Source organism: Zea mays, chromosome 5 (assembly GCF_902167145.1).
Source record: "Zea mays cultivar B73 chromosome 5, Zm-B73-REFERENCE-NAM-5.0, whole genome shotgun sequence".
NCBI lineage: Eukaryota > Viridiplantae > Streptophyta > Magnoliopsida > Poales > Poaceae > Zea > Zea mays.
The window spans coordinates 21,645,463-21,658,985 of record NC_050100.1 but is presented as its reverse complement, the minus strand read 5'-3'; the positions used below and the strand labels follow the sequence as shown (position 1 = coordinate 21,658,985).

Sequence of the window (13,523 nt, the reverse complement as noted above, 5' to 3'; positions counted from 1 at the left end):
TTTCCACTACATGTACATGATGTTTTTCGCCATGTATGTTCTTGTTGAGCACTGTTTTTGCCAGGTGGACGGTCCGGCCCTGAGCCCGGACAATCCGAGGTCTGGACTGTCATCCGTGGCGGCGCGGACCGTCTGCGTGTGCGCAAAATCAGTTAGAGTTTCGGATTTCTTGCGGGATTTGTTTGCAAAATCTACGGGATAAGCTCGGAAATCGACTTGTAACGGGTCTAGACCTTCCCTTTTATATAGATGAAGGGAGTACGACTGATTGAAGTCCCTCGCAATCGATTCAATCAAATCTACTTATCAAATTTAACTTATTTGCAATGTTACTTCCATTCCATTTCTTACAGAATCTCACACTTGACCTGCAGAGCGACCAACTTATGAAATTGTGCCGAATGAGGTTTTAACCTGTAGTAAAGCCTGTAGTTTCAGAACCTGTTAGTGTTGACAAACAAACTAGAGCAATAGACACTTTCATTCCCAATTTTGAAAGCGGGAATGACATCCATGCTATCACTAGTATCGAATGTGGTTTAGAAATTGGTTATAAATTAAGGGCGGGAGTTATGAACCTGTTTGAGAAGCTAATTTTCTAGTGCACTAGTTAAATACTACTTGGTCGTGGTACACAATTCAGAGACAGAAAGCTTCACCCAAAAAATTAAAGCCACAAGTCTTTTCTTGTTTGAATTTCAGCTTTATCATTTGAATGCCCCATGGAAATGATTAGTTACTTTGTCAAACTTCAATAGCATGTCAATTACTTTGCCTAGCTATTTGCTACAAACTATTGCAATAATGGATGGCAAAAATATCTTTTCGGATTAAAGACAACTATTTAAACTGCTGCAACTGCAATCGATAGAGACAAAGAAACATTGTAGAAGCAGTAGAAGCCGATACGGATTAATCTCATCATTCAAAAAGAGCATATTAATTAGGCCGCTTGTTTTTGTCTTCCCATCTGAAAAGGCGTGCATGTAACTAACTTGTTGATCTTATGTCAAAAGGGGCTTCTTTTTGTCTTCCCATTTATTTAGCCTCATGCGCGCTTGTTCTACCTGTAATACATATATATACAGTTAAACATATATGCAAATTTAAGTTAATAGTAAACTATACTGCCAGTGCACCTGCGTCTGAGTTTATGAAAGTTTAGCGATACCTCTTTATTCCAATCAGCACGAAGTGTGACGCAGGTAAGAATGAGCGTTTGAGCAAATAACCCGCCTATCATTCCACCCCATATCCCCTGCACGTACGTATATAAATAAATAAAAGAGTTTTAGGGACGATATATATGTTATTTTGGGTTCATATAAACTTGTTACTATGAAATATACGCAAGAGAAATAAAATAAGTGAGGTTTTTGTACACTGTAAATAATAAATGGAAGAGATGTACGCGACTTCTTCATTACCATGGCACCAAGATCAAAGTAGAATCCGAGAACGCAGCCCAGGGGGATGCCGACGCCGTAGTAGCACGCGACGTTCACGTACGCCACGAACGATTGCCACCCGCATCCAACCGCGACACCTGCAAAAGCAAGCACGTTGCGAGGCGTGGACACGTCTCTCTCAAAATACATGTCGTCGGTGGCTCGGTGCACGATCTCATGCATGCATGCATGCATGTTTTTTTCACGCACTCCACTCCACTGCACCAGCGCTACCGGAATCCGAGGCTTTGCCGAGTGTTGTATTCTTTGCCGAGTGCCTTTTGTCGGGCACTCGGCAAAGAAGGCTTTGCCGAGTGCCGCACTCGGTAAAGCTAGGCTCTCGGCAAAGAGCCCCTCTACCGAGTGCTAAACACTCGGCACAGGTAGGCACTCGGCAAAGACAAGTTTGCCGAGTGTAACGCACTCGGCAAACGGGGCTCTCGGCAAAGGGCCGTCAGCGGCCGTCCCAGAGCTGACGGCCGTCAGTCTTTGCCGAGAGCCAACGGCTGGCACTCGGCAAAGAGGCTTCTTTGCCGAGTGTCCCACATCTAGCACTCGGCAAAGAACTCTTTGCCGAGTGTCATCTCTAGACACTCGGCAAAGTATATTTTTATTTTTTTGATTTTGTCTCTCCAACTTTTTGTGGTATGTTCCTACACTATGTAGACCTACATGTATCATTTGTGGACAATTATAACAGAGATTCAATCGTTAGTAGATTTAGTTCGTTTATTTGAATTTCTTCGAAAAATTCAAATTTAAACTGCAGGTCACTCGAAACTTGGAAAACCGTACATGAAAAAAATGATATTCATGGTACTTAGCATAAGTTACGACCGATTTCAGAAGCGTACCGAAAACTTCGAGCAACATGCTCACTAAACATGGCCGTGAACTTGGCATCCACATGTTTAAAAATTGTATAAAACACAAACAAAGTCAGAAAATCATGAAACTTGTCCCCGTGTCATGATATCATATGTATAGGCTGTGATAAAAATTTTAGAGTATTTGGAGAAAGTTGTGAGACACTATGTGTAGAAACCTAAGAGATCCACATTGAAACTCTATGATTTCATGTGTAGTCCTCTTAGGTTTCTACACATACTGTCTCACAACTTTCTCCAAATACTCTAAAATTTTTATCATAGCCTATACATATGATATCATGACACGGGGACAAGTTTCATGATTTTCTGACTTTGTTTGTGTTTTATACAATTTTTAAACATGTGGATGCCAAGTTCACGGCCATGTTTAGTGAGCATGTTGCTCGAAGTTTCCGGTACGCTTCTGAAATCGGTCGTAACTTATGCTAAGTACCATGAATATCATTTTTTCATGCACGGTTTTCCAAGTTTCGAGTGACCTGCAGTTCAAATTTGAATTTTCCGAAGAAATTCAAATAAACGAACTAAATCTACTAGATATTGCAAACACTGTTATAATTGTCCCAAAATGATACATGTAGGTCTATATAGTTTAGAAACATACCACAAAAAGTTTGGTGCTGAAAACAAAAAAAATACAAATGTACTTTGCCGAGTGTCGTGTGGTTGACACTCGGCAAAGTAGCCTTTGCCGAGTGTCCCGAGGTGGCACTCGGCAAAGAAGTGAAAAGCAGTCTTTGCCGAGTGCCCTGGATGGCACTCGGCAAAGGCGCCTTTGCCGAGTGCCGCCGATCTGGCACTCGGCAAACCATATTTTAAAAATAAAAAAAAATCTTTGCCGAGTGCCGCATCGCGGGCACTCGGCAAAGAACATAAACTTAGCCAATCCGACGGCTTCTCCTTCTTCTCTCTCTCACTCACGCTCACTCGCTGCACGCCGCCGACGCCCGCGCTCGCTCGCCGCCGACCCCGCGCCCGTGCCCACCCTCGCCGCCGGCCAGGCGCCGCCCCCGGCCGCGCGCCCGCCGCTCGCCGCCCCCGCCCCCACCCTCGCCGCCCGCGCGCCCGCCGCTCGCCGCGCGCCGCCCACGCCGCCCGCGCTCGCCGTGCGCCCGCGCGCCGCCCACGCCGTCGACCCCGCGCCGACGACGACCCCGCGCCGACGACCGCCGACGACCCCCGCGCCGACGACCTCCACGCCGTCGACCGCTCACGACCTCCACGCCGTCACGCCCGTTCGCCGTCGTGCACCGTCCACGCCGAGGAAATAGGTATAAACTAATTTTCACATTTTAGTTGCTAAATATTGTCAAATAAATGTATATGTGTGGTTGTGTATTGTGTATTGTGAAATAGAATTAGGTTTTTTGTGTGTGATTGTGTATTGTGAAATAGAGTTAGGTTTTTAGTCCTCACTTTGCATGCATTAGGTAAGTCTTCTAATTATTTATGTGGTTATTTAGGCATTAATGTATATGTGTGGATATGTATATGTGTGGATGTCAGCCATCGTGCTGCTACTTATATTTACAGGCTTTGAAAACCTCCCCGTGCAGGGGAGGTGCTGTCGGATTTTTTTGTTGATAGGCTTTGGTTAAATATGTTATAGGATGGAGGACCGTGAGTGGATGTACACGGGCCGTAGAGGAAGGAACGATGTCACCACTGAATGGATTAGAAAGACCGATGATTTCGTGGAACGGGCATATGGCGAAGCTGCTAAAGGAGCTAGTCTAGTCCCATGCCCGTGCAGCAAATGTGACAACCGGAAAAGAAAACCAAAGAAGACCATGGTAGAACATATTTGGAAGAATGGATTTACGCCGGGCTATACTCGGTGGATATTTCATGGTGAAGCGCATCGTACGAGAGAGGAGGTGCTGAGACAACGTGTCGAGGATTATGACGCGGATGCGGGGGTAGCGGATATGTTGAACGACTATCAGGAGGCACAGTACAAGGGAGGATGTATGGATGACGAGCCAGAGCCGACTGCAAAAGCGTTCTACGACATGTTCGACGCGGCACAGAAGCCCCTTCACGGCCAGACAAAGGTTTCTCAACTGGATGCCATTGGGCGTGTAATGGCGTTCAAGTCGCAGTACAGCATGAGTAGAGACGCATTCGATGGCTTGTTGACGGTTATTGGGAGTCTGCTTCCGGATGATCACGTTCTGCCAAAGAGCATGTACGAGGCACAGAAACTACTTCGTGCACTCAAGATGACGTATGAGCAGATTCATGCTTGTCCGAAGGGCTGCGTGCTATTTAGGAAAGAATACGTGGAGGCAAAATACTGTCCCAAGTGTAATTCGTCTAGGTTTATGGAGGTAGACTCTGGTGATGGACAAAAGAGGCAGCTCGACATCCCCTTGACAATCCTACGACACCTTCCGTTCGTACCGAGGATCCAGCGTCTGTACATGACAGAGGAATCCGCGAAACAGATGACTTGGCACAAAAATGGAAAACGATACAATCCTGACAAGATGGTGCACGCATCAGATGGTGAAGCATGGAAACACTTTGATGACATTCACCGTGAGAAAGCCGAAGAGGCTCGTAATGTACGTGTTGCGTTGGCCACAGATGGGTTCAATCCCTATGGAATGAGCGCTGCCCCGTACACATGTTGGCCCGTGTTTGTTATCCCAATCAATCTCCCCCCTGGTGTGTGCTTTCAAAGGCAGAATATATTCGTGTCGTTGATAATTCCCGGACACCCGGGGAACAAAATGGGTGTGTACATGGAGCCTTTGATCGATGAATTGGTACGTGCCTGGGAGGAAGGGGTATGGACGTTTGACCGAGCTACCAAGACAAACTTCAGAATGCATGTTTGGTACCAGTACTCCATGCATGACTTACCGGCCTATGGGCTATTTTGTGCCTGGTGTGTTCACGGTAAGTTCCCATGCCCAGTTTGCAAGGAAGCTCTCAGGTTCATTTGGTTGAAAAAGGGTGGCAAATATTCGTCCTTCGATAAACATCGACAATTTCTTCCTGCTGACCATCCATTCCGCCTAGACATCAAGAACTTTACGAAAGGTGTCATTGTTACAGACCGCCCACCTGCAGCGATGACTGGTGCCGAAATTCGTCAACAGATAGATGGGCTCGTGGCCAATAGAGAAGGTGGTTTTGTGGGATATGGTGAGCAGCATATGTGGACACATAAGTCTGGCTTGACTCGGCTCCCCTATTATGACGACCTGCTCCTTCCACACAACATTGACGTGATGCACACTGAAAAGAATGTTGCCGAGGCACTGTGGGCAACAATTATGGACATTCCTGATAAGTCAAAGGATAATGTGAAGGCAAGAGTGGATCTGGCAGCGTTATGTGATAGACCAAAACTAGAGATGAAGCCGCCAAGTGGCGGAAAGACATGGAGAAGGCCTAAGGCCGATTTCGCCCTAAGCAGGGCCCAGAGGAAGGAAGTACTTCAGTGGATCAAGATGTTGATGTTCCCTGATGGTTATGCATCTAACCTGAGTAGGGGGGTGAACTTATCTACTATGCGAGTCTTAGGGATGAAGAGTCATGACTTCCACATATGGATTGAACGGATTCTTCCTGCGATGGTTCGAGGCTATGTCCCTGAGCATGTCTGGCTAGCGCTTTCAGAGTTGAGCTATTTCTTCCGTCAGCTTTGTGCAAAAGAGTTGTCTCGGACCGTTGTTGCAGACTTGGAAAGATTGGCCCCCGTGTTACTGTGTAAGCTTGAGAAGATATTTCCACCCGGCTTTTTCAATCCAATGCAGCATTTGATTCTTCATCTCCCCTATGAGGCACGAATGGGGGGCCCCGTGCAGGGACGTTGGTGCTATCCAATCGAGAGATGTCTAAAGACTATTCGAAAGAAATGTAGAAATAAATGCAAAATCGAGGCTTCCATTGCAGAGGCATACATTCTAGAGGAGGTCTCAAACTTCACAACAACTTATTATGGTGACAAACTGCCGAGCGTGCATAATCCACCCCCTCGTTACAATGATGGCGACAATGAATCGAACCTTAGCATATTTCGAGGCCAACTCGGAAGCGCAAGTGGCTCGACCACCAAGACCCTGAATCATGACGAGTGGCGACATATCATGTTATACGTATTGACCAACCTTGAAGAGGTGACGCCATACATGGAACAATTTCTTCATGAATTCTGGCGTCGATCAAGGGACCCCACTCCACAGGAATATGACGCTCTTCTTAGAAAGGGTGCGCGAAATGGGTTGCCCGATTTCATTTCCTGGTTCAAACGTAAGGTACGTGCTTAGTTTGTAAAAGAGATACGTCTTTGAACTCAATTTAGCATCTTTTAACTTGCGAATACTTGCAGAGCCAAAGAGATCCGTCTATGAGTGCCGAGTTGAGACAAGTAGCCAACGGCTTTGCTTATAGGGTCAAGAAATATTCTGGGTATGACGTCAATGGATACCGTTTTCGCACAACACACTACGACCAAAGTCGGCCCAATCGGAAAACAACGTGTTCTGGAGTCTTTACGCCGGGGCTTGACAATGTCGATTATTTTGGACGAATTGAAGAAATATATGAGCTCAATTTTTATGGTTCCAAACCTCTTACTCCAGTGATATTCAAATGTCATTGGTTTGACCCTCAAGTGACGAGACGGACACATTCTAATCTTGGGATAGTCGAAATTCGACAAGATTCCACCTTAGCAGGAGACGATGTCTATATCGTGGCCCAACAGGCCACACAAGTGTATTATCTCCCATATGCGTGTCAAACGAAAGAACATCTTAAGGGTTGGGATGTTGTGTATAAGGTATCACCGCATGGGAGGTTACCTGTTCCTAACGATGAAGATTACAACTTAGACCCGGACACATATGATGGAGAGTTCTTCCAAGAAGATGGGCTAGAAGGGCGATTTGAGATAGACTTAACAGAAGCTATCGGAATGGACGTAGATATTGAAATGGTTGTTGATGAGGAGGATGATGAGGTGCAAAATGATAATGACTTAGTAATCCTTGAAGGCAATGATGAGGTTGCGTCTTCCGATGGTGTTGAGATTGAAATGCTTGATAGTGATGATGAGAGTTTTGATCCGGCTAACCCCGACACATATGAAGATTATTTTTAATCGATGTAATGCTATATGACTTTTTATTTCGCACCTGTTTTTAAATACATCTTTTTATATGTGCTTATTTGTTTACTCTTAATTGCAGGTTGTTGGACAAATATGGTGGGCGGTTTCCTGAGGAGGAGGAGGGGGAGGAGGAGTAGGACAGCGGACGATGCAGAGCAGGCAGCGCAGCAGCACGAGGCAGAGCAGGCAGCGCAGCAGCAGCCGGCGCCTCAGGACGACGACGACCAGCAGGACGACGACGACCAGCAGCAGGACGCCTCAGGTTCAGGCGGCTCTAGTTCGAGGAGCATCTACCTGCGAGGCCCCGCGAGTCTCCCGCCGCGTCCCATACTTCGGGACAGACGGCCGTTGATTCGGCCGGAAGGGGAGAGGTATGTAACTTTATGTTCTTCATTCTTGTTCATATTATGTGTTCAAAATCATAATATAAACTAATACTTTTTATTTATCACTTGGACAGGTCTTGGACGGTTTTGGATTATGCTGGGGGTCATCGTCGCCCCCCCAACAACATCCTCGGCCTGCTGTGCAGGGAACACTTCCCTGGACTTGTGGAGTACGCCGGAGTGACGGGCCCAGCCTTCACCTTCGACCACTACGCCGTCGCCCCCGATGCAGTAGACCGGGACGACAGGGAATTCAATAACAAGGCGGAGCGGGTGAAGCAAGAGCTGTGGGTAAGTCTTAGTATAATATAAAATATGTCGCATTCGTTGCAAATTCTTGAAATAATGTATGGATACATCGTTTTTGTATGCAGGATTTCTTCAGATGCGATGCTGGATACGAGGCTAGGGCGGATGTGGTGGCCACCACGTGCTGTAAGAAGCTCGTCGTGGACATGCACTATGAGGCCCGCATCCAGGCCATCATCACCTACCACGGCTCCGTCCTTGGGGAGAAGGTGACCAAACCTCAAGCCCGAACCATGTCGTTGACCAGGGAGCAGTACCTGCAGGTAAAGTCATGCATGTTTGGTACCAGTACTCCATGCATGAATTTTATTTTATCTTCTGATATGCACTTTATGTGTTTACTTTGCAGGTGATTCCACATTGGTGCGCCGCACATCCTCTCTGCTGGGAGCAGATGGTGGATAGGTGGTGTTCGGCTGAGTGGGACGAGGTGCACATAGCTAGCCGGGAACGGCGTTTGCAGATGCAAGGGCCCTCGCACCACCAAGGCAGCCGGAGCCTGGGCCAATATGCCGAAGCATGGGTACGCCACCTTTTTATTTCGATATATAGCACTAAGTTAGATATTATTTCTAACTATCTCGTTGGTTTTCGTTGCAGTCGGCGTCACATGGTGGCAGGTCTTGTTCCACCTTCTCGGCCTATGCTATGGCCCATAAGGGTAAGGCGACGTCCGACGTCACCTACAACCCGGATGACGGGCCCGAGGCCTACACCAACCCCGCCGTCTACAGCCGCCTCCATGACTACACCGCCATGGCGCAGGAGGTCCATGGCCCAGACTATGATCCGAGCACCGAGCCTATCGACCCCGATGTGCTCATGAGGGTCGGAGGAGGCAAGAGACATGGGCGGTACTGGATTGCCGACGGGGCAATCGACTCGTCCTCCACTCCCACTCTGTCTCAGGTGAGAGCAAGGAGCACTGGCTCGAGCCCAGCCATTCGACCTCGGCACGACAGCTCACAGCATCGCATTTCACAACTCGAGGTTAGTGCTTCTGTAACTCGTCCTTCCTTTAGTTATATACCTAGTCTTTGAGTTACTATAACGTTGGCTTGTAATATTACAGACCCAACTAGAAGAGATGGAGGCGAGGATAATGGCGGAGCGGGCGGCGGCTGATCAGAGGATGGCGGAGATGTTCCAGTACATGCAGAGCCTTGGCGCCGCACAGGGCATCGCTCCGCCACCTCCATTGTTCCCCCCAGTTGACCCTACTCTCTTCCACACTCCTGTGAGTACCAAAATTGTAGTTAGATGTTTGTAATGCATCTGGTATAACACATGCTATCTCTTCTTTGTGCAGGGCCAATCTGGGGCGGCATCCAACAACCCTCCGGAAGGGTTCAGCCCAACGCAACCCCGGCCAAACCGCCCACCTCCATGAGTCGTTGTTTTAGACTTCACAACTTATGTATAATACTTATGTTTCTGTTTGATACTTATGTGAGAGCTTGCGACGTTTGAGACTTATGTTTGTGTTGAACACTTATGTTTGTGATGGATATTTATGTTTGTGGTCACGGTTTTATGTTTGTGTTGGCTATTTATGTCTGTGATGATATCTGTGATGTATATATGTGATATATATGTGATATTTTCTGTTTGTGTGGATGGAAAACAAAAAACAAATAAAAAAGGTACATACTGGTCACTTTGCCGAGTGTAACACTCGGCAAAGAGGCTCTTTGCCGAGTGTCTGGGTCAAAACACTCGGCAAAGAGCACAGACCTGGGCACCGGCTTAGGTTCTTTGCCGAGTGTTGTGTCGCTGGCACTCGGCAAAGAGGTCGGCTTTGCCGAGTGCCAGTTGAGACACTCGGCAAAGAGCCTGACATGGGGACCCTCCCTGGCGGGCTCTTTGCCGAGTGTCCCAAGTGGCACTCGGCAAAGAAGGCGGCTTTGCCGAGTGCTGCCAGGAGGACACTCGGCAAAGATATCTTCGTTGCCGAGTGTCACCGTTGACACTCGGCAAAGCCGCCGTCTCCGTCAACCGGCGACGTAACGGTCGCTTTTCTTTGCCGAGTGCACCCTGACACTCGGCAAAGATCTTTGCCGAGTGCCCGAAAAAAAGTACTCGGCAAAGAAGTCTTTGCCGATGTACTGTTTGCCGAGCCTTCTTTGCCGAGTGTTACACTCGGCAAAGCCTTTGCCGAGTGTTTTTAAGGCTTCGCCGAGTGCTTGCGGCACTCGGCGAAGAGGTTGATTCCGGTAGTGAGCTAGCTAGCTTCCAGTTGACGATGACCGGTCCGGGACTCCGATCCGGGCTAGACTAGTACTACTATACTATACTGAAAGATCGTGTAGCTGCTAAAGAACACGACGCCACCACATGATTGACATCGAACAAAGCGAGACGTTGATGAGTGGTCGCTATAAAAATATATTCAATTTAAATCTTTACAGTATCACTACAATTATATTGCACGTTTGCCGACGAGCCGAGTGTGCGCCGGTATTGGCCCGGCGGTGAATAAAGAACGAAATTTAGAGAACGCTACTATGTAGAAATGAGATATATAGAGGGAGAAGTAAAATAGGAATACTATAGAGGAAGTAGCTAGCACGTTGCTCGATCGAGACAGATTTGATGAGTAGGAGTGTGTACCAGACAGGACGGGCTGGATTCCGTTGAACACAATGGTGACGGCGAGCAGCGGGGTCATGGCGGACACGGCGCGCGCGACGTCGTCCCCTTTGGTGAAGACGTAGCTGAGGTAGTCGCGGAGGCACATGAGGACGGCGGCTATAGTCGACGCCACCGTGAACGACACAATCGTGACGACCTTGACGGAGAAGGATGCCGCCTTGGGGTGCCCGGCGCCGAGCTCGTTGCTCACCCTCACGCTGCGACGTCGTCGTTCATATTAGACATGCTACACCGCCGTCAAGGTCGTCATTCATATTAGAGTAGTGGAGTATGTACCTAGCAGCCGCGTTGAATCCTACCGACGCCATGAACACCCATCCTGATATGGACATGCTGATCGATCAAGTGAAGAGTGTTAGCGCACGTCGTCTCAAATTAATTAAGGCAACTAATTGATTAAAAGTTACTAACGTTTAAGAAAAAAACTTACCATACTGCAAGCGAATCAAGGGCGATCTCCGGGTCCTTGAGCAAGCCTGCCATGAGCACTGTGACCTGCAGGTACCACGTCTCGAGGCAAAGCATGACCGCGGACGCGGACGAGAGCCTGAAGAACTCCGGCAGGCCGGAGAAGGCCTGGCAGGAGAAGCCCGTCCACGTGCGCCGCCGGCACCTCCGGGACGTGACGATGTACGCGAACTGGGCGGCGACGATGACCCACCAGCTGAGGCTGAGCACCAGCGACGCGCCCAGCAGGCCCAGGCGCAGCCTGTACACGGCGACCCAGCTGAGGGCTACGTGCAGGGCCAGCGTGGCCGCGGAGATGTAGGCGCTGGGCGCCACGATGCTCTGCGCCTGCAGGAACTTCTGCATGGGGAAGTTGAGCGCGTAGGCGAAGATCTGCGGGATGAGGCCGACCACGAACGCCCGGGCGGCCTCCGCGATCCGCTCGGGCTCCCCCAGCAGCAGCAGGATCTGCTTCGAGAACGCGTAGATGGCGGCGAGCGGGACGCCGGCGCCGGCCAGCAGGACGAAGGACCGCTGCATGTAGATGCCCAGCATCTCGTACCTGTGCGCGCCGTACGCCTGCCCGCACAGCGTCTCCACCGCGCTGCCCATGCCCAGCTGTGCATATGTATGCATGCATTATTGGACAGTAACAGTAGTAAACCACTACTCAGATCAGAAGTGCAGCTGAACACACCATGATGCCGTACGCGAAGACCTGGATGCCGACATTGCCGAGCGAGGCGGCGGCGAGCTCGAGCGTGCCGAGCTGCCCGCAGAAGATCCTCGTGGACAGGGACATGGCGTAGTTGATCATGTAGACGGCCACGGCCGGCGCGGCCAGGGCCAGCAGCAGCCGGAGCTCCTCCCGCGCCGCGCGCGCCAGCCGCCGTGCCCGCGGCGCCGACTCGTCGCCGAGGATACGCTCCAGCTGCGCGCTCGCCCCGTGCCCGCCGCCGCCGCCATCCGGCAACGGCAGGAGGAGTGGGGTCTTCTGATCGCTCGCCGTGGCCGCCATAGCTGTTGTGAAATGGCCGCGGCGATGAAATCTATATAATGGACTCGCACTCGCCCTTCCCAAGCAAGTTGTGTTCGATTCCCCGAACACAACTGTGTGGCATGTCGTTCAAGAGCAATCGACTCAGATCTGCCGCCAGTAGCAGCGTCGTAGTCCTCCACAATCTTGGCGCAATCAGCGTGCGGCGTGCGCTAAGTTGACCTAGGTCGTGCCGCTGTCGCGCGGGCCAAGGCGCCGTCTGAGAAATCCTGTCCCCGTCCCCGACCCATCCCATCCGCAACCGGCCGGGCTCCACGCGCCGTCGCCGGCCGTCTGCGGCTGCGGAATCCGATGTCCCCACCTGCAGCCGGATTCTACGGTCCTGTGGCCGATCATGCACGCATACGCCAGGAAGATCACGCGGAACAACGAGGCAGCAACGTGCTCTCACCGGCGCGGCGCGCGCACGTACTACGGCGCGCGGCGGTGCAACCAGCGATCGAGACTACCAGACTACCAGTACATTACTATAGTACTCCACACTTCAATTTCATCCAGCGAGTGTACATGATTTTGCTTCTGCACTGTCGTCTGCACGTGGATCAGGGAAGGTCGTTGACGTTTTGCCTTTCCATGTGATCAACCAAGAGAGGAAGGCAGGTCATTCGCTAGCCGTGGTTTGGTTGCCGGCCGTTAATATGCCACGACTAGCCTTAAGTAAGCGTAGCAATAAAAGCCACACTTCATCACATGCATAAAGAATTTTACTATTTTTATGTACTCACTCCGTCCCAAAATATAGTTCTTTCTAACACTGTTTCTTCTTCTATCCACTTTCGAACAAATGATAATTAACGTATACATACAAACTACATTCGTAGGTTACTTAGGGGTGTGTTTGGTTGAGGACCGCAGGAGAATGGAGTGGCTCCAATCATGTTTTGATGTTGGTTTCCAACGGAACATGAGTGTGGAGCGGCTCCTAGAGTCTATATATATGGCAAATAATTGGGATGCTCCGCTCCACCAAAACGACCGGACGTGAATGCTCTCGTGGACGCGAGAGCTCTCCTCCCTAGTCTCCCCTCCACACACTACCGGAAACGGGCTCTTTGCCAAGAGCGCCTGAAAAACACTCGGCGAAGTTTTTACCGAGTGTAGCACTCGGCAAGAGAGCTCGACGAACTATACATCGGCAACGACTTCTTTGCCGAGTACTTTTTATCGAGCACTCGGCAAAGACTGTGCCGAGTGTCACTCGATACTCGT

The 13,523-nt window shown here is 49.7% G+C and overlaps 1 protein-coding gene across 1 annotated transcript; it reads right to left on the bottom strand.

The window, feature by feature from the left end:
* Positions 1-648: 648 nt before the first annotated feature.
* On the bottom strand, positions 649-12,488 carry LOC103628057 (protein DETOXIFICATION 40). Its single transcript, XM_008648339.3, has 7 exons — positions 11,955-12,488; positions 11,241-11,875; positions 11,087-11,143; positions 10,769-11,007; positions 1,428-1,546; positions 1,172-1,258; positions 649-1,067 (listed from the first exon to the last, which is right to left on the bottom strand). Exons 1-7 carry the CDS (start codon positions 12,273-12,275, stop codon positions 1,005-1,007), a joined length of 1,521 nt encoding a protein of 506 aa, XP_008646561.2. The 5' UTR covers positions 12,276-12,488; the 3' UTR covers positions 649-1,004.
* Positions 12,489-13,523: the final 1,035 nt, after the last annotated feature.